Here is a 22016-nt window from a genome sequence, read left to right as displayed (position 1 = left end):
ATCGTTAGGAAATGGAACAATTAAAATTCACCACGGATTTGAGTACATAGAGCAGCCGAATTTCAAGCAGTCTTATTTTAATATTGAAACACTCCCTGAACGAAACTGGGCTATCGCGGTGCTCGGACGGCTAAAACGAGTTTTACGGCTTCTGACCACCTTCGGTGTCTCCTTTTGCTTCTTTTCCTACAGTCCTTGCTACGTCTGTGGTATTTAAAGGTGCTATCTCCTAGAAATTCATTTTTTTTTTGCTTTGTCTTATCGTGAACACTTCTTTTAGAGTGAAGTACGGTTAATCATTTCAAAGTTTAATCGTACCTGTAATAGGTCAATTTTTGGGTTTCTATAGTATCATTATTCTTTTTACCTAAACTTTTCGTGAAATTAAAAATTCCATTTTTCCATAACAGTTTTATAACATTACAAATCATGATTTTATTTTCCCAAGAGTGCTTTTAATCGGAGTTCCCGGGGAATCTATAACGTATGTGTATATCCTATAATGTTACGCTGATCTCTTACTATCCCAGTTCGGTTGGTAATTTTACTAGGACAGACAGTCTGAATCAGTCTGCTTGGACACTTGCCGGTGGCCATTAAGACTATCCTTTTATTACACGATATCGTAATTTTTTTATTTTTTCTGAACCCATTGTCCGAGTGTATCTCGTGAAGTGAATGTACGCATTTACATATATAGTACAATGCACACGTTGATCATTCCCGCGTCTTTGGTATCCTGTTTACCTTCGCTCGAGCAGGATGCTGTGAATTTGCAAACGCGGTTCGCAGGTATAATCAACCACCGTGCAATCGTTTCGTACACAGGTAACATACCTTTCCGATCCTTTTTTTTAACACACTGGAGTGAATTTTGAGAAACTTCGACGTGAAGGGCTTTTTAACCCAGTGTAAGGCGGCGAAGGTGGTTTATTCTCAAAGATGGCGTATCTTCAAAATGCAGCAACCCAATATACCCCATTCTGTATCCATATACAGGGTGGCCCACATAACTCTTAACAGCTCAATATCTCGAAAACTATGCCATCGATTTTAAAGTTCTTGGTCTTAAATTGCATGAGTCTGAAGGGCCTTTCTAACTACATAAACGTGAAGTGGCCCCCCCTTCCCCTTTAAGGGCGGGGGGTACCTTTATAATTTTAAATGGAACCCCCTATAAAACGTTACATATTTAGATTCTACAGGAAAGAACAAGTAAATTTTGTCTGAAACATTTTTTTGTCCATACCTAATAGTTAACGAATAATTTCATTTTGTTTCTTGAAAATGGTCTGTGCGTAATATCAAGTTGGTAATTCAATACCAACAAGACTTCTCCCATTCACTAACGTAGGTGTTCGAAATAGTGTTCATTCACATTACCTTGATAACCAGTTGTCTACAAGTTTCGAGCAAATTGATAGCAATAAATCTCAAACGTTGTCTAAAGAAACCATAGCCATCTGTTTCCGCATTTGACTTGAGTCTTGCAGGCTACGCCAGTTGACAAAATGGGAAAGTAAATTGGCACAACGTATTGCAACATGACCTATGATAAAAATTCTTTTTTTTAAATAAAAACACCCCCCTCCCCACTTTTATTAATTATCAACTTAATTGCATCGTTTTATAGAGCATACAAAATCATTCAATTTTTATTATAATCATTTTTTTATATCTATGATAGTTTTAAAGATATACAGGGAAATATGGAAACAGCTATCTACCTTCAAGGGATGTTTCCACCCGGAAGAACTGAAATTGGGCCCAAAACAAAAATTGCGCTATACTTCTCTCGAGTTCCCTACAAACCTGCAAAGTTTAAAAAAAATCGGAATTTTCGGGTTACCGAACTTCCCTTGTGAGATAGTCACGTATAAACACTGATAATACCTTCAATACTGAATCACGAACAGAATAATCGATTACGATTCCAGACGCAAAATCGGTCATGTTGATAAACATTGTCACGTAAACTCTGCGGTCTTACGGAAATCTTTGCTGATATTGAATCTCCAACTTGATATTAGGCGCACAGACTATTTTCAAGAAACAAAGTGAAATTATTCGTTAATTATTAGGTTTACAGCTAATAAAGCTCAGTACTTTTTTACTCAAAATTTAACGCTTTTCGATATCTTGGCATAAAAAATATAGCATTCCATTTTAAAAAACGAAGTTGACCTTCATATTTCCGAAACGCCTTCACATACAAAAAACATATATGCATTACATAGTGTATCCCTCCAAACCATACAACTTTTCTCTGAGAAATTTTTTCATACAATTCATACTTTAGAAGTTATTCAGAGTGAACAAGTTGCGTGGACCACCCTGTATACATATAGATATATGCAGTGAGCATTGGGTCTTCCTCCATCGCACACGGCTACTTGTGAGCACGGCTCCAGTCTCTGCTTTTTTAGTAAACAATCAATAATTCCAACTTAAGAAACAGATAGTGCCGAATCCGCGATCAATGAGGTCCGCATTCCTTTCATAAACATTCATTTTAGTCGCTGTCATTGCGTATCACGATGAGTTATGATTATTTCACTTTTTATTCACCGTAGAATTTAGGAGAACGCTAACAGTCAGTGCAGGCGATATAGTTTTTTGACCGATTCGGTAATTTTGCCATATTGATAATAAAACTACGTTCATATCATCCCGTATCTTAACCGAAAATCGAATTTTCACGCGTATACTTATTTTACAAAATACAAAATACTTTGCAAAATTACCCAATCGGTCAAAAAACCGTATTGTCTGAACTGGCTGTAAGACGTTACGCTCAAACAAAATTCATAGATAGCATGGGTACAGCATCTTACAGAAAACTCGTTACGCGAGTTGTGTTCAGATTGTAACGTAAACCTCAAGACAGAAAGAAGCCCACTTTACTCCTCTGTTTCGCGATATCCGTTTCCTGTCGAGCGAATATTTTGTGCTTTCTGTTAAGGGCTCTTCTGTGGTTAGAAATTTTTTAAAATTCTATGGGAACTGTAAAATTATTAATATGATTTAATCATATAAATTCAGTAAAATACTTTTATTTTAAAAATCTTTTCATTAGATTAAAACTTTCTATTGAAAATACATATGTTATAAAAGCATCATTATGTATTTCATTAATATATTGCAAAGTCCGTCAAAACTTTTGCACTGACGTCTGGCCTGATGGGTTATACTACTCAAATGAAGCACTGCTCAGCTGATACACGGTCTCGGTCGCTGACCGTCAGTGCTGTAGCCACCTTGTGTTCTACTTACCTCGCAACCAGGGCTTGAAAACTGTTATGATATCGATTTAAGTTCCCGAAACAGTTATGAAGAACCTTTGTTCTGAATAACTGTTATGAAGAACTTAAATTTTAGACTATGTCAGTTTCAGTTAAAATTCTTATATCAGCTCCAATATCAGTTCTATAACTGTTATTTTTTACGTTCTATATAAGTTCTAAAACGGTTATAGAACCTATTTTTGTAATGATTGTGCAAAAATGTACAGTAAATGAAATCACAACACGTTACAGCTATAGATTACTATGTAATAACACAATTTTTGAAAAAATTATTATGAATAAGTAAGTAAATATATATGGTTTCGTTTACTATATGAGTGTCTCAGGTGTCAAACTGATTTATTTAACTTTACATAAATTACTGAAATTTCATATTTTTAATACATTTGATATATTCCTTCAATATTGAAACTAGGCCTTTTATAATTTACTATTTAGTATTTGTTTACGTAAAAATCTTGAGGAAATTTTTTAAAAATGTAACGTCCATATTCACATAGATTTTTTTATTGCGTGGACGTTTGTTTTTCTATGTTTGAGGATTGAAGGAAAGAAATGCAGTGGATAAAGTCCATTAGCGCATTCACCAGAAATATCAAAATGTTAAAAGTTCGGTTCAATTTAGAATTCCACTATTGAAATCTAATTGCAACCACACTTCTCAGTTCGTATGTAACTGAAAAATCGATAATACTAATGCAGTTTCATGGCTCCTCTACGAACTGTCGCGCACCTTTGAATTATTAAATCGTCCTTTCTACTCACTCTCGTTACTTATGTAAATCATTACACGATACCGTTATATACGCATTGCGCTGATCAGCAACACGACTTACGGGGAGCCACTCTGTGGGCCGTGAACTGTGTGCGTGCGCTCACACAACAATGGAAACCGTGTGTGTATACGCGATGCACGAGAGAGACATTCGATTTTGTAGAATTTAATTTCTGCCTCGATAATTGCACAAATGAAATTTTCACGGGTATAGTACTCACGGGTAGACTTTACTACAGGGTGGTCTGGTCCTTAAAAACACCAATAAACACAATACGTTGAAAGAATTGGAATTTTAGAAATAGTGCGATTGTGAGAGACGTCGATGAAGCACACAAGATGGCTGCTCAAATCACATTTTGTCATATATCACACGATTTAGTTGTTTTCTCGTCAAAAGCTGACCAGACCACCGTGTACACCACTGTCACACTATCGTAGAAGTGCGATTTTTGTTAATTTATATTCTCACACATTTACTATTCTCGGATTGTCAACTGTCTATTTAAGATTTCTAATCGTGGAATTATCACGTTTTTCAAGTTTCGGAATGATTCGAGTAATTTTATCGTCGATCAGGATCCAATACTTTGAAAATTACAGTGTAGAATCTACACATGAACATACGGTGGATTCCAATAAAAATTCTTCTGAGTCTATTGTGAACTGTAGCATTTTTTCTTCGGGCGTCCTTTCCTTCAGACAAACGAAGTGTCGCATTTCGTGGTCAAACCGGATAATGTTGATTTCTTGCATCGTTATTTGCCTTCAATTAACCGAGTCTCACAGAATATCGTGGAAGCTTTTACAAGGTACAGACATTGAATCGTAGAAACGTCGAAACGTCGAAACATGATCACGGATTTCGCGAGGAATTACCACGCTCAACCCAGGAACAATATTTACACTGTAAGAGTAATGCATGTAGGCTTTCGAGTTCGAGACTGTTATACGATGGTGCGCCGCGTAGGACTCGATTGCACCAGGCAAGGAAGCGATTGTGTGAATTTATCATCGATCCGGGTAGAAAGGGAAGAAGGAGAGACAGCGAGATCAGGGAACCTTTTGGCTCGGTGTTCCCTCTTTTCTTGACGTCTTTCAACGTTTCGCTTTCGTTCTACGACAGTACACAGGCAACGCTCACTCGTACAAGCACGCAAGTAGTACATGTATAGTAGTACATGTTGATCGCAAAACACTTTCACGGTGGCCTTTCGCGATTCCTCCGTGAGATCCTTGTGGCTCAGAGAATCGAACGATCTCGGTGAGATGCCTTTTGATTACCATTCAGATAAGGATAGGAAAGAAGAGAATCGTTTAGGATGACAGAACACGTCGCTTCTTTGTTACATAAATCTATAATGACGTTAACAGAGGTCACTATTAAGTAACAATAAATTGTGTAAGAAAGTTATAACTAGACTGTGGATTTTTATACGTTCATAGTATCTCCTAACCTAGGATAGGTAGTAGAATAATAATTTTAATACAATCTAATAGCATTTATGTATTATTATCAAGATATTGAAATCCTTAATAGTGGAAATAAAATTCTGTTTCATTCTGATTTTTACATAATTATGTCCAGAATTGTGAATTCGCATAAATATCCGCGGTCTATGTAGTTATGATACATTGATCCTTTGATTATACTCGGGTGCAGAAATCTACAGGGATATCTGTACGAGGGAATATATAATATAGAAATGAAATACAGTGCTCGCCAAAATGATTGAAATGAAAGTTTTTGTTATCAGTAAAGGGTATAGCAGAATAAGGAGGTCAAAAGTACCCTTTGACTGATTTGGATCTATGATACACCATTCGATAGCATATAAAAAAAATAACTTGTATCAAGTTGCAACCTTCTATCTCAACCAGGAGGGTAATAACAAAGAAAATTACTGGTTTTTCCTCTATTTTCCCTACTTAATGGTACACAAAAATTCTGTGAAAAGTCTGATAGATATTGACTAGGGCACATAATTGAGAAGTTTTTGCAACTTTTTGGTTGAGAATCTTAGTTGTGAAAAATTAAGAACGAAAAAAATGCCGAAAAATTTTTTTTTTCTTATATAAATCTAAGAGCGACTACTTTTACATAATTATAGTAAGTATATATTACCATAAGGATTGTCCTTAGTTTTTTGGAGATTTTTTGGTAGGGTGCGCCGTACTTTTAAAAATCAAAAACCGATTTCTTCGGCGTTTTTCCGTACAAAAGTAACTTATACAGAAAACCCTTCCTAACAGCAGGGTCAAATTTTAACCGTTACATTGAAAACACTCAAAGTGACCTTCATATCTCGTTAAAAGATGACATAACAACAAAGTAATTGTTATACTGCATAGCCCTTTCGATATCATACAACCGTTTGTTTGAAACATTTTTTCGTATAACAAATAGTTAACAAGCAATTTATGTAGCACATTTATACTCTCTTCAATAAAATCGTGTTGATGATACCACGGGTATGTGGAAGTAGAGGTGTCAGACAGATTATCATGCAATTTACCTATGTACTAAGAGGTTCCATCGCCAGCGATGTCTTGAATGGTACAGCAATGGCGAGGCATGCTCTCCACTAGGGACTGAGCGTATGATTGTGAAAGAGTACTACAATACTACCCGAATTTGGCGGCAGAGGGCTGCACAGGTCTGAATACGTTTTTCCCGTGGTTTAAGTTTCATCAGAGACCACACGTTTTCTATTGTTTTTGCGTCAGGACATTGCGAAAGCCATGATAATGTAGAAATGTTCTGATCTATCTTCCACTGGGTATTGGGCAACCTAGCCGGGTCCCTTAAGCATTTTTAAAAAATGGGAGATGTATTTGTTTCTATTTAAAAATTCTTACTGACATATTACAAAGTGAAATTATACAATAATTAAAAATAAAAACTAAAACCGTCGCATGGGGTTTCGAATGGGGCATCGGACGGGGTCTTCATCATGTGCGTATGAGAGAAATCATGCTGCTCTCGGCGTCGGTCCTTTTATTAATTAGGTGCAATTATACGCGCGCCGAATACATTATTGTCCGATTATTTCAAAGTTGTTAGGAATTTCTCAGATTTTGAAGGAATCATTTTATCTGCTCAAAGAAACGAATATACCGTGAATAAAGAAAGTCCATATTGAGGATGGAACACTTGTGACATTATTTAGAGGACAAAAAGAAAAGACGATGTGTTGTATTTCCATGCATATTTTCCATGCTCACCGACATCAAATCTAAAAAAATGCATATGCGTGGACCAGCTTAACAAAGAAATCTAATTTTGAAAATGCTTCTCAAATTAATATCTTCCAAGCTTTCATTTTACTGTACGTAACATATTAATGTAATGGATTTTTCTTCCAATGTTTTCATATGTATATATTGCAATAGTTAGAATAATTTGTGTATAGTGTATATAAGAGGATATGTACATATTAAAGAGGAATAAATACATCTCCCATTTTTTAAAAATGCTTCTTAAATTAATATCTTCGAAGCTTTTATTTAACTGACATATTACAAAATGAAATTATACAATAATTAAAAATAAAAACTAAAATCGTCGCATCGGGATTCGAACGGGGTTTCGGACAGAGTCTTCATCGTGAACGCGTGAGGGAAATCATGCTGCTCTGGGCGTTTAGCACGTAAACTTTAGGTTGCTTGGGTTATGAGATTTTTTACCTGTCTTAGGCTACTCGGCCGTCGCATCGTAAACGTGTGACGTAGGACTTTCGCTGAGAACACCCAAAGCAGAGCGCACATGGACAGAGGTAGAAAACGCTTGTGGCTGGGAAGTCGCCGAGTAGGACGTAGTGGAGCGGGACTCACGGACAGGGTTGAATATGCTTGGGTAAAATACCCACGGGAGGCATGGAGAGGGTAAGCGTTCGCTCGGTTATCCCATGATTCTGGCATCACTGGTCAGGATGCCGTTCGGCTTTTCAAGCCATGAGTCCAAGTTCACGCTGTCGTTACCCGAGGCACATGGAAAAAGCGGGGGACAAGTTCGAGTGGCTGGCAAACGCGACCTTGGCTAACTTGTCTCGTGTTAATCTTGGCTCGCTTCCTTCAAGGCCATACGAACCAAGATATTCCTATATCAGACAACGCTTGATGCTGCTCTTTCGAGTGCTGTCTGAGTGCAGGTGGTACGTCTGGAGATGTTATCGTCCTCCTTACTGCGAATCGTGCTTTGGCTGTATCAAACTACGATGTCGGGAATAGTCTTCAGCTATTCCTTTTCACTTTCAACAACGATCATCTCGCGGAAGATTGAATATCAGACAAGTCTTGAAAGCGAAATCATCGTAGCGTTCGGTCAGAGTACCGTTAATTTTTCGGTTCTTCTGATCTTAGGATTAAAATCTTGCTATAATTGAATTAAATTTTACGGATAAAAGAAAACTTACGGGAGTTAAAAGATTGTCGCCGATTGATACAAAGACTATTTAGAATTTTCATGTTGAACAAAATGAATTCCACCATTTAGAACAATGCCGGTTTCTTTTGTATATCGTAAAAATTGTACCTCTGCAGTTTCTTCTGTGCACCCATCACTTTGAGTCCTTAATGCATAAGTAATGCATTATGCAATGAGTGCAGCTTCAAAATCAAATTCAGTCTGAAAGGTTTTATAAGTTTCAAATGATAGTTATTGAATTGTGGATTTCATACACTTACAGTGTGTATTTTCACACAGATACCTATGTGATTTTTTTAAAATTCACTATGGCGGAAGTTTATTAGAAATTAAGAATTTCTGTTAGATACGGATCATGTCGTTACTATTTTAATACACCTTCCTAATTTGTAAAAAATATTAACATATAGCATATTTTAAAATTTTTCTGGTTAGTAATTCTATATAAAACCATTCTTAAATTTCTGATCTCTTAATTCTGTGATTACGAATTATTCATGTTTGCGAATATTTTTTAGTTAGCAGTAAATACTTACAATTGTTAACTGCAACTTGCACGTGTTAACGTATGGACTGTTTGCAATATCGTTTCAAAAATTGTACTAAATTAGTATTTAACTATGCTACATTACTACAATTACTAGGAACGTTGCAGAGATAGACAAACTCATTATCTAAATAAAAAGTTTCGAATAACGAATAAAAGATAAAAAAAGTAGTTCATCATTTTTAATTGTTTAAACGTGGAAATTTCCTGAATATGTTAGTGTTACTCAAATTTGTGTAAATGATAGTAAATAGCCATTAAAGTTTAAAAAAGAGCCGATCAGCGTACTTTCTCAGCATTGTTCTTGTATTTTCATGAAAAATTCTTTACCTGGCATGAATTTGCTACACAGTATCGGATTCTGTAGACATCTCTGAAGAAGAAGTCATCCGGAAAAGGTGTCGGAACGGTTTTTAATTTAGGCAAGTCTAGAAAATCGTCGACGACGTGTGCACGATGTTTTGCCATTGCTAGCTTGCCTCGACTGGCCAGTGCAGTAACTACGCAAAATCGACACTATGATGTAAGTAGGTACGTACGTTATAATGATATCAGAAAAGGATATTACTTTTCCATCTTAAGCTGTCTTTCAGAAGTATTGAATCATAAATTTATTAAAAATAGACGCTTAAATAATGATCAAATAGACTTCGCGTTGCCTTTAAATAAGCTCTAAATATTGCAATATTTGGGTAAGTATTGTAAATCTTGTAAAATCGTAAATAATTATGCTTGCTTTTTAACGGCCTTACAGTACTGAGTCAGACGTATTCATGTATTGAACATCGAAATTGTTGAAAAATGGAAATAATCTAGAAAAGTTATTTATAATTGTATGATTAGTATTGAAGAATACGTGAAGAAATGAAACATTATACACAGGTATACATAGAAAGTAGGTGCCCATTGGACAGTATTATTGGTGTCGATTACGCGTAGCTATGGCACTGACTAATTGAGACGAGTGAGTAATAGCGTCATAGTGGCAAAACATCGTGCACACATCGTCGACGGATATTTTCTCAATCTATCCGAATTAAAAATAGTTCCAACACTTTTTATGAATGATTGTTTCTCCAGTACTGCCTACTGAATCCACTACTGTGTAGCAAATTCATACTGTAGAAAGTACGCACATCAACTCTTTTTTAACACGTTCCGTGCCACATGTACCACCGGTGGTACACGCAGCCTGAATGGGAAATTTAACGTGTACCATCGGTGGTACATATGGCACGGAACGTCTTAATGTTGAACTGTAGTTTAAAACAAGACCAACAGCCTCTATTAACAAAAGACTCACATTTTCGGTAATTTATGACTTGAAAAACGACATAAAGATTGTCTGGCTACGTACGGCCTTTTTCACTGTGGCACGGAACGTGTTAATCTTTGATGGCCATTTACGACCATGTACCATTAAAAACCACCAAATTTGATAACTGTATCCACTAATATATTTAGGAAACTCTCCTTTATCTTTGAAGACTAAATGAAACTTTCTATCGTGTTCAGTTTTCTTCTAACACATCATTTTTGCCAAAAATTCTGCGTATTTACGAAAATTCATGCTTTTTAAAAACCGAGCGTGGTTTTTAACAATTCTGCTTCTAGATTCGTGTTTGGGATGAGGAACCCTCCAAGGATCACCCAATGGATATTCAAAATTCGTGTTGAACAGTTTTTCCCCTTGACTTAAGGTCGAAAGGCATACGTTCCGCAATCGGACATTTATGCTTGGTGCACACTAGCGATGCGACGTTGTTGCGATTTCCTAGCGCTGACATATTTTGCAACGGTAATGTACTGAATATCACCGGGGATATCGTAGCGAGATTGTACGCACGTGTGTTGCATCGTTGGAAATATAAGCGCGAAAAAGAAAAACTCAAAAGCAACAAACATGCATTGTCTAAAATTTTAATTGAAAACGACTTTGAAACCGACCATTTGCATGCCAAATGTTTGCATTCGTACGTGTCGATGGTCACAACATATGGAATTTAATTAGTCCAAATAATTTTATATCAGGCTGTACGTCAAATTATTAGACTCCATCAGCTTATTATAGTACGGAAGGAAGTGGGCTCGATGTATGGTACCTACTTCATAAAGTGGTGCAGAAAGAATGGCCTAATTAACCCCCGTAATAGGGTTAAATATGGATAATTGCTGGACCTGGAAATACACTATCCCAACAGCCTAACATGCCGGACATACTAAATACACATAGCTTATCAGTGCATATTTTCATTTGGAGACTTTCTTTCCTAGTCTTTCAGCGTTACTATAAAAACCTATTCCGCAATTGTATGTTTCGTTCTGTATGTTTCTTGATATACTTCAATACAGCGAATTCAATACAGCGATTATTTTGTAAATATCTCGTTAAGTATTAGGTTTAGGACGTATGAAGGTCAACACATTTTTACTCAGAATTTTATACTCTATCGACCTATGGCACAAAAAATAGATCATTCCGTTAAAAAAAATCAAGGTGATCTTGAAATCTCTGAAATGCCTTTACCCACAAAAAAACATGTACTTTATAAGGTGTGCCCCTTGATGCCATTTAAATTCCCCGCCTCAAAATTTTTATAAATTGTAATATTAAGTCATTATTGGAGGTGATCATGTTAGCTGAGAATTCTTCCAATCGACTAAAAATTTTTTATCATTTCATAAAAATGAAGGGAAAAGGGAAATTAAGCGTTGCTTTTTCTGTCGTATGAATTACATTTTTAATTGCATGTAGAATTTTCTGTATGTATAACTTTACAACGTTTATTTGTTATTTCAAGTAAAACGGTGTAGGTGTCAGTAATTTGGTAGGTGACAGTAATTGGCTCTTTTACCCTATTAAATGTTCCAGAACATAAGCTGTGAATAGCTCACAAAATTTAAAGAAGGTGAATGGTTTGATGCGTTAAGTACGTCGGTTGTTTGTCCAAGTAATTTGTTGTGTAACTTACTGGAAATGAATATTAACCGAAACAATTTCCGAGGTAACAATTATGTAATAACAATTGCGAATTCTTCGAGAGGAAGTTTAATTTTAATAAATTGCGAATTGGTCGTCTAATATGATCATTTTAAAGTTATATATTTAATTTGCATGAATTTATTTTTGTTAGTTGTCATTTTGATTCCTTTATGTAGGCCCGCATTTCTAGGTGTCAACATACTTCATACGATATATCTTACATCAATTGTACACGAATATTATTCGATTTGATATCTTTATTTGATCTTATTTATTTGCTGGAATATGTGAACTTGATTGTTTCTAATAGAAAAAAATCTATGTTCTGATTTTAGGCAGTGAAACTCGAATCAGTGCACCAAGGAAGGACGAGGTATTTGGTCGTCGTGTCATGCACAGGAAGGCAAAATGCCGAAGAGAGTTGCCTTCTTGGTATCGACTGTCACGACAGGGCGACCGTCGGTCTTGTACTCCGAGTCCTGGCCGACACTGCCATTACTCTCGACGGCGACGGGTAGGTTGGCCGTTTTCAAATTTCACCATTGCTTCGGACATACTCGATAAATATGTACAGAGTGATGCACAAGAAACAGGACACCTAAATATCTCTGTTAGGATTGAAGATAGGAGAAAATGTTAATAACAAAGAAGAAAGTGGTACTGTTTAAAGCGGCAAATATGATGATATGAACAGATTTTCTAAGTGTTGCTATCTCCAAAGTTTTTTAAGGTCATCGATTATTTTTAAATGGCATATATTTTTGACATCATAACACAGTAGCTGATATCAAGGCGAGTTCAACGATGTTCTACATTATAACCTTGAAATGACATTGGACCAATAAATGTTTGATAAAGCAAGGACAACTTAAAAATGTGCAATCTCTTTATTTGAATTAAATTAAGCGTTCAAAATGGTGGCCTTTAACAGTAATACAAGCATTCAAACGTTTTGCAAGAATTTGAAGTGCCCTTTCAACCGATTCCGATGAAATTGATGCATAAAACCTAATTACTTTTTCTCGCATGTTATCTCGTGTAGTTGGTTACTCGCGATAAACATCATCTTTTAGTTTTCCCCACAGAATGAACGACCCTGGAATATTAACGTTTGGTGTGGAATTTAGAAAATAAAATAATTGAACTTTTTTTTACTTCCGGCACATTAAATGCAACGAGATTCGTTACATTTTCAGAAGAATCATTACCGGTTCTTTCCGAAGATTTTTTTTTTAAGAAAACTGACAGATCATATTTATCGTTAGCAACCAAATACACAAAACCTTTAATTGCTCGTATTATTACTGAAGGTCACCATTTTTATTCAACACTTTTAATCACCAATATAATTCAAATAAAGTGATTCTTCATTTTGAAGTTGTCATCGATTTATCATACATTTTTTTTAGTTTAAGGTCATGTCAAAAATTTACGATGCCATTTAAAAAACATCGATAACCTTAAAAAACCTTGAAGATAACAATCAGAAGATCTGGTCATATCAACATATTTGCCCCCTTGAACATTACCACTTTCATCTTTACCATTTTCTCCTACTTCAATCCTAACATAGATATTTAGGTGTTCAACTTTCCGTAATATTACCCTGTATATCTTCGTTCATTCTTGCTTACTTAATCACATAATCATCGCTGCATCGTGCTACATAGCATTGTGTTTTTATTGGAATACTATATAATGCTTGTTATGTGTATTTCTAAACACAGTCGAAAATGAAGTTATATTTCTCTAGTACGCTATATACATATGTACATTTTCAGTATTGGTAATGTTGATTAATGAAAGTGGACATAAGTGAATTCTGCAGACGTTGTTTCACAAGCTTTTAAACTTCAATTCTTAGAGTTCATAATTTTTAAGGTCACATTTTCGGATGACACTTTTTCCAAATCTCCTTTGCAATAATAGCTGCTGAAATGAAATTTTCAGCGTCCAACTTGAGGTACATAAGTGATCAAAATTTTAAACCTGAATTAAATCTCAACAGCATGAGTTTATACAGGAATGACAAACCTTCTGTTGAGGAAATCACGCATTACAATTTAGTCAAGTATGAGTTTGGATATTTCGCCTTTAATACGTACTCTGGTATGACGCGTGTTGTTTCCGTTTTATTAGACGTCCGAGAGCGTTTGAACGTAATACAACAAATGTAACGGACGGTGGGTTGAACGTTATACAAATACAAATAGATTTAAAGTGTTATAATAAAGTAGTTATCGGATAATCACATTTGAACTCATTTTTTAACAACAATCACAGCACCTTCTACGTACATCAATATGTTAATTCATTAGGCATGCTCTGTATTAGTCTTCAACTAGTGTACAAAAGTAAAACTAGTGATACCAAGTATTTTCTTAACTTTTCTCAATTGTTACACATATTGAATCATCTTCAGAAATTAATTAAATTTCGACTAGTATTGTTCCCATAAGTTAAGGGGAGAAGCATATTGTATTATATAATACCATGTACATAATTAGATGATCTCATTGTAAAAACTTATCGTGAGTTAGCAATTGTATCGTAACATAGTGTTAAATGATTATCGTATAACTTTTAGTACAGCATCACTTGTATTTGGTAAAACATGAAAAATATTAGAAAAATATAGAATTCTTTTCGGACGTTTCTGAGATTTAATTAAATGCAGAGACAGGAATCTGATGCATTATTAAATAAGGCCAAATGTCAATAAGCTACACTGTGTTTAAATGTACCAGACTTCTCACGAATAACACTGATCAACGCGTATTCGGACCATTTCTTGTAGATTTTCATGCGCTCAGAAAACGTTCGGACTTATTTTCATCAGGAGAATCTCCTACATTTATTCATAACATTTTTAAGAAAGTACACTGAAAGGAGTAAAAGTTTAAATGCTTACTCATGCGTTATATCACGATACGAATTCTATGTTATTAAATATAGTCCGATTTATGTCGGGTTTGGACTTTTTTTCATCGAGAGAATCTCCTACATTTATTCATAACATTTTTAAGTACACTGAAAGTTACTAACGTCTATTTGTTGGGTAGGAGCCAGTTAATAAACCACCACTTGTTTATTCTCTTTAACTGTAAATCTATTAATATTAATGACTACATAATAATGCTTATACATAATTCTAACAAAGTACAAAATCGCATAAGTATGTGCGCTACGAGAAACAACGAACAACGTACCTAATAATCCAAAACAAAAAAGTAACTACTCTTTTTCAGTTTCCCCGATCGATGGCGCTACCGATCTATCTGGGTATATCTATAACCGAATACCACAATCTCTATGCCTGTGATCATACAATATAACATCACTGTTAAATATTAGTGGTCCGAATAAGTGTTGAACAATGTTGTTAGTAAAATTTTACCATTCACAAGCTTCAAGTTATCAGTCCTAAGAAATTCTGTTGCACAATAGTAACAAATTCCTTAACAAAACAAGTAGAGTAATTCAAGTCAATTTGACAAATTACGAGTCGGTTGATTCTCTTATTTCACGCTTTGGGGTTATGTGCACCATGGTAGAAGTGAATTACTGATCAACATAACCAAGTGCGTTCTCTTTTATCAGAAATGAGTAAGTGCGAAGATCAACGCAGACTAAAGTTGTGCGTGTTTACAAATATTAACTCTAGAACAGTAACATAACTTTTTTGTGCGCAAACAGTAACGTGGTGTTGTATGTGACACCACTTAAATAACTACATAGTTGTAAACAAAGTTCTTAATAAAAACGCAGATGTATGAGGTTCTGTAATATGTATTCATTTAATATAACAAATAATAGGTAGTAAATGAACATAAATATATTATTTTGGCCTGAAACTGAAAAAAAACGTAAACATGTACTTTTAATAACTTAACAAATTTTAGAATGTATACTTAAAATATTATGATAAATTTGAACTTTCGTATTAACAAATTATATTTATTCGGTGCAATCAATGCACATTGCTAATCTGTGTTTAGCACAATGCAAACTTGCATTTAACACATGTGTTTCGTACCGTGACGTGGTGTCGTATATGACATAAATCCAAATATCTTCATAACCATACATAAACCCGGAGTGCGCTCCATTACGTTTTAATCACTAGTACTTACTCGAAAGGTATAGTAAATTACGCATCTGTCCACGCTTGATCATACCATAAGGTCGAATTGAATATTGGCGATATCACTGGCGACACCATGTTACTGTTCTACGGTTAAAAAGCACAGTAGCTTATTATTTGAACAATTTAGCAATAAACAATGAAAAAGAATATCATCAATCATAACTGAAATATCTAAAAAAAAAACAAAGTTAATAAAAATCCACTAATCAGTAGTTAGAAATATTAGCCTGTAAACAAAACTATCAGTCTTCCAAGACCTATAAAAATTTTACAAGAAAATTTGTATAAGGTCAATGTCCCTATTTCTTATCACGTCCCAATTTCTCCTCAATATGTATATTTTTTATTTAATGTAAAAAGTTAAATAATAAATTGGTTATACAAAAAATTATTTAAATTCGTTCAGTATTTCCGCACCAAATACTACAGCCCGCTGTTATAGATGGCAGCATTTTAATAGAAATAAATGTAATAAGTGTGTCCGTCGTAAAGAAACGTGATTTGAGCGGTTCTGTTGCAATCGTGAATTACAGGTGGACGCTGCGTTTTTACTAAAAAAAACTTACGGAATCTTTAATATTGTTTGCCAAAGTTTTGTTTTGGCACTCCCAATTTTTGCTGAGCAGAAATAGGGACACGCTCGTGAGCAAAAATGCGAGCATTTTCATTTTTGCTGAGTAGAAATAGGGACGTTTTATACTTCATATTAAATGAACTATTATTGAGTTAAAATGGTTTTAAAAATAGTTTTATTTAAATTCAATTATAGAGGAAGGTTTATAATTTATATCTATTAAGTTTTTTTGTCGAATGTTGTATAAATAGATAATAAATATCAATTTCTGCGACAGTAGAAATCTTACATGATTAGAAATAGGGACATTGACCTTATGATGTAAAATTGCATTTATTGTGCAGTGAACACTTGGAAAATGTACTAATACTAATATTAAAGATTTAACTTGTAACTTGTAAAGTTGTAAAAACTGTTTGTGCAACTGAAATCTACAATGTGAGCTTATAATTTGTACATTTCCTAATATTATTATTTAGTAAATTCTTGTGTAAGAGGTCATAGCTTGAACTTTAGAGTTTCGATTCTATTTCACTGTGTCATTTTACAATTAATCGGCAGTTTATTCCAGCGAGGCTTATTCAAAGAGAAGAGAAAGCGCACAGAATTTTACGGGTTATCAGATATTTGCTCCCGCGGATAGTTCCGTACTTTCTCTTCGGCTCATTGCTATTCTGCGTCGAATTAAAACAACCGCCGGACAAATCACTCGGGTTTTAGCCTATCTCTCGCAATTAAGCCAGTTTCGCCATGCGTAACAAAGTTTTCAATCTCGTAAACGAAAAAAAGGAAAAGAAAAATATCGAGTAGACTTCAGTTGGCGGTGAGTCATTAACGAGGCATGCGAACAAGCCGAAGCCGGCAATTGGATGAATAAAATGCAGTTCGAAACTGTGCATCGAGCGTATATCGAGAAACGAACGTGCATCGGCTACAGGTTCACCTTTCGGTGAACGCGAGGGTCAGCGCCACTCTCTTTTGCTAGCGAGCGTACAGGCGTAGGGAAATGGAGCGCGTTACCGTAAGCCATGTTAGAGCAAGGTACTTGACAGGTGAGTACCAAGGTCACGGTGGAAGGTCGTGCCTGTAATTCCGAAGCCATCCAGTCGGGTCATGCCTTTTGCCTGCGGTGAATTTTTTTTCGGAATAGTTACAAGAATCTGCTGTATAGCACAGATGCGATTATCCCGTTCTTTTTATGGCTATTATTTTCGGTATTTAAGTTATTTTATTGTATTACGTATACGTTTCTTTGGCGAACTGTTACATATGAAGGAAAATGTACCATATGTAGGATTCTATTTTTATTTTTGCATGAAAAATTTATATTTTCAGTTTTATCAATATATGCAGCGTTTCAAAATATTCATGTATCAGTAATGTAATAATGTGTAGCACTTAATGTTACATTATATTTTACGCAAAACGGTATACGAGATAGTCTGTTATTGGTGGTACATCCGACGGGAATGTGATTCTTCATTACAATATTATGTTTTTATTGAAAATGACTGAAAATTTGTTGGTGAAATGTACTGCTAAGTACGAGGACTCAACTGTTTTGTCTGTCCATTACTTGCTGCTTGTACTTATTGTAGGCACGAATGCATGCGTATGTAATAAATTTTTTACAGCTATCACACTGAAAATGGTGTTTTACAAAAAGGATCGTCTTCAATATCAAATAAAACTGGTGATTACAGTTTTGAAGGAAGAGTAAAATTATATATTACAGTAGACTCTCTTTTATTCATTTCCGCTTTGACCGGTCATACTTGCAATGAGAGGTGCAGCAAGGAAATAATTTATACCCTATTCGGATTTTTAAATTAAGTACATACAAAATTAATAGACATTGAAATTAAGTACATACAAAATTTACTAGATCCTTCGTATACAGGGTGAGTCATTTAAATTTATCTCGATTACCTTCGAAACAGTTGATAATACCGACAAATTCTCGAAGTAAAGACGATTGGTTTGTGGGGGGGATAATTTGATATGAGTAGTTGTTTGTAGATGGATGCGTAGAGGACATATGAAGGTGAAATTTGTTTGCTAAATAGAATCAGATATTTTTTAACGCATTAGTCGATGCAGCTCATTTCTTATAAAAAAGGTATGAAGCTATTTATGCCGAATAACCATTAATTTAGGAGACATTTGATTTTAAAATTGCGAAGCGATACTAAAAATACGATATTAACTTTCTTCAAGTTGATGTTCAAAACTACGTCGCCCAATATGAATGCAGAAATTTACTCGATTTATAAATGACCTATCAACACTTTCTACAATTTCTTTTGAAATTTATTTTGTCGTCTGGTGGATCGTTTATTTCAGGTCGTTCGAAGTAGTACATACATCTCCATAAGCTTTGTTTTTTTTTTAAATATTGCCACGAAATCCACCTCGGCCAATCCAACAATTGAGGAACGTTTCATTTAATGTAGCTCGAACTACAAGGTGACAGTGAACAGGCGCACCGTTGCACAGTGAGGTATTTGACCCGAAAAGCTGGCCAAAATCCCAATTTCATTTTTGTTCAAAATGAATGAAACTTTTACTGTTTGGATTTTAAGTACCTTACCTAAAAGTAAGGTTTAGTGAAATATTTCCATTACAGTGGATTCTTATGATATTGACACGGTCGGGACTATAAGAAAGCTCCAGCGCCTACGTAAGAGTTGGATCGCGCTGGTGGTAACGGCGTATTTAAAGCGGCGTACTCACTAAGCGAGCATTCGTTCCACACTGAAACGAATTCATTTCTGTTCACAATTGATCCCAAAACTGACCACGGGCAGCTTGTGAAATAATGAATAGGAAGAAATTAGTTTGTGCAAGTTAAGTGCAAAAAATAAAAACAAAGAAAACAGGATAAACGATGGTGGCAAACTTTCAGTGTTTAAAAACAGACAACGGTATAGTGGAAGCCATTTGTTAAGGGACTTGCAGGAAGAAGAAGGATATGAAATGTTCCGAAATTTCTGCAGAATATCGACCGAAGATTTTGAAAAATTGCTACATGTTGAACCAAAAATAATGCATAGTGACACAATGTATAGGAAATATATTCTACGATTCTTGGCTACAGTAAGCCTCTATTATTTTAATAATGTTCCTGTTACACCATTCCATTTTTAGTTTGATACGGAAGAGAACATTCCCGGGAAGAGCAGTCGAATGCAACAAATGACCGTCTTTTGATGTAGCGACACGAGTCGGATCATTCAGCGAACGCTCAATGGTACATACCAAACGAGCACTGGGGGGTAAGCGAATTTGTGTGCATGAAAGTACGTGTGCAGGGGAAATGCTTCGCGCGGTAATAGGCCAAGTTGCAATATCGTCAGAGTTCACTGTATTTAGTAAATTTGCCTAGATTGGATCAAAAGTAGTTGCTTAGATTGGAATCTACATAGTTGTAAGTGGTTTTGTACTTTTTGTGTAGAAACCAAGCAAGAAGATATACAGTACAAAAAATATTGCATTTGGGTTCATACACTGTGTCGGGGTAAGTGTAGAAGTCCAAAAATACTATTGCTTAAATTATTAACCTTTCTACTCATAATTGCAATATGTATTGAGAAAACAATATTGGAGCAATGGTTCTTTATTATCAGACTTGGCAAATTATGCTGATGTCTACGTAATAATTTCTTTTATGGTTGTTCTTACGAAAACTGAATAGTTTTTACACTTTAATCGAATGGTCCAACTTAGAAAACCAGAGGTCTATCCTATGAACCGGTTTGCTATGATTGTACTGATGCGATAATTATAAAAAATTACATGTATATTTTTTTATATTATATCTAGGGCAAAATGAATTATATTATCTTGAAAACAAAAGTAGTGACATTCTTTTCCGTTATGTCCCAAAAATTAAAAATATTTCATTATCAGCCTAGAATAAAAAATATTTTAGTGATCCTAATTCGGCAACCTTCCCCTACTTGTGTATGAGGCCTTGTTCCAAGCCTAAAAAAAATGAAAATAAATGATCATACATTTGCTCACAGGACGATCAGTTGTCACGTTCGTACTGTTTGCTTTTCAAAGGCTGAAAGACGACGTTATTGTCTTGCTTCTGACAAAGAAATGTCTCACATTAACAATGCCGACTGCAAGAGTTCAGTTAGTTCTGAGAGATACCTGCAAAGTAGCTGTCTGTTCCAGCATACCCACCCAGTATATGAGAGGTTGCCATTACGTTTGGCAGCGTAAAATACGCAAGATTTTTTTGACTGGACGTTACCATGAACATGCATACCATTTCGTCCAGGTGAAAGCTGATCGTGGAGTCGTAATAACTTTACCGGAAACCTGTGCGCCGAACTTGTACTCCGAAGCAAGTCGTAGTACTCGATGTTGGCGTGGTCGTCGCTTTTACACCAGTTGGGCTTTTACATAATGCGTAATTAACGGTTATGCTGGATGTGCACCGCGTGTTGTAATGCGTTGGAAGCGGGAGTTGCGTTACCGTTGCGATTTCAAGCCAAGAGTTTGCTCGACCGCGTGACGCCACGCCGACTGCCGTTTCGGACAGCGATGTCGAGACTTAGAATAATTGTTCTGTGGTAAAAAGTAGAAGTAAACTAGCAGAACTGTCGATGGGTAAACACAGTGGGAAACTTTGCGTCCGTTCTGGTACTTGCGCAATTTAAAATACCTTTTCCAACGTGCTAGTTGGCGTTCCTTTGCAATAAGAAGAAATCGTACGAAGCCAGAAGATAGACATTGATTACGTTTATGTTTTGGATAAAAATATGTTAACATTATAGAAATCTAATAGATATTTATAACTTTTGCATTTTCTGATGATGTAGAAACGTTTTTAATTATTTATTAAGAAGTAGAAGCGGTATGACTTAACTCTTCATCGGAAGAGAAATTATGTAATAACGGCTCAATTTTTCTTCTTTTGAACATTGAACGAACTCGTTTTAAGCCGCTCTATTATTCTACGGAACAGAAGCATACCGATCCATTTAAAAGAATGGGTGATCTCGAAATATCCAAAGTACCTCCACCTGCAAAAAAACTATTAGCACTATCGGATGGCTCTCTTCGTACTGCGCAATTCTGGTTAAACAAATATTTCTGTGAACCTTATAGTTTCGAAGATATCTGAGGTGGTAATAGTTATTGCCCCACCCTGTATATTGTATAAAACAAAATCGAACAAAAACTAGAAACTACTCGCTTGATTTAATAATGGAAAAAATGCTCTGATGCTTTCACGATGCAGTCACA

General features: G+C 35.3%; 1 protein-coding gene across 1 annotated transcript in view; it reads left to right on the top strand.

The window, feature by feature from the left end:
• The window catches only part of LOC107193395 (protein phosphatase Slingshot), a 116423-nt gene that overhangs the window by 58466 nt on the left and 35941 nt on the right, over nucleotides 1-22016 (top strand). The window contains exon 5 of the mRNA XM_015582835.1: nucleotides 12372-12550. Coding sequence (XP_015438321.1) covers nucleotides 12372-12550 — 179 coding nt within the window. The remainder of the gene's footprint in view (nucleotides 1-12371; nucleotides 12551-22016) is intronic.

The sequence above is a fragment of the Dufourea novaeangliae genome, unplaced genomic scaffold (assembly GCF_001272555.1).
Source record: "Dufourea novaeangliae isolate 0120121106 unplaced genomic scaffold, ASM127255v1 scaffold22, whole genome shotgun sequence".
Taxonomy (NCBI): Eukaryota; Metazoa; Arthropoda; class Insecta; order Hymenoptera; family Halictidae; genus Dufourea; species Dufourea novaeangliae.
This window is presented reverse-complemented; position numbering and strand designations above follow the sequence as displayed.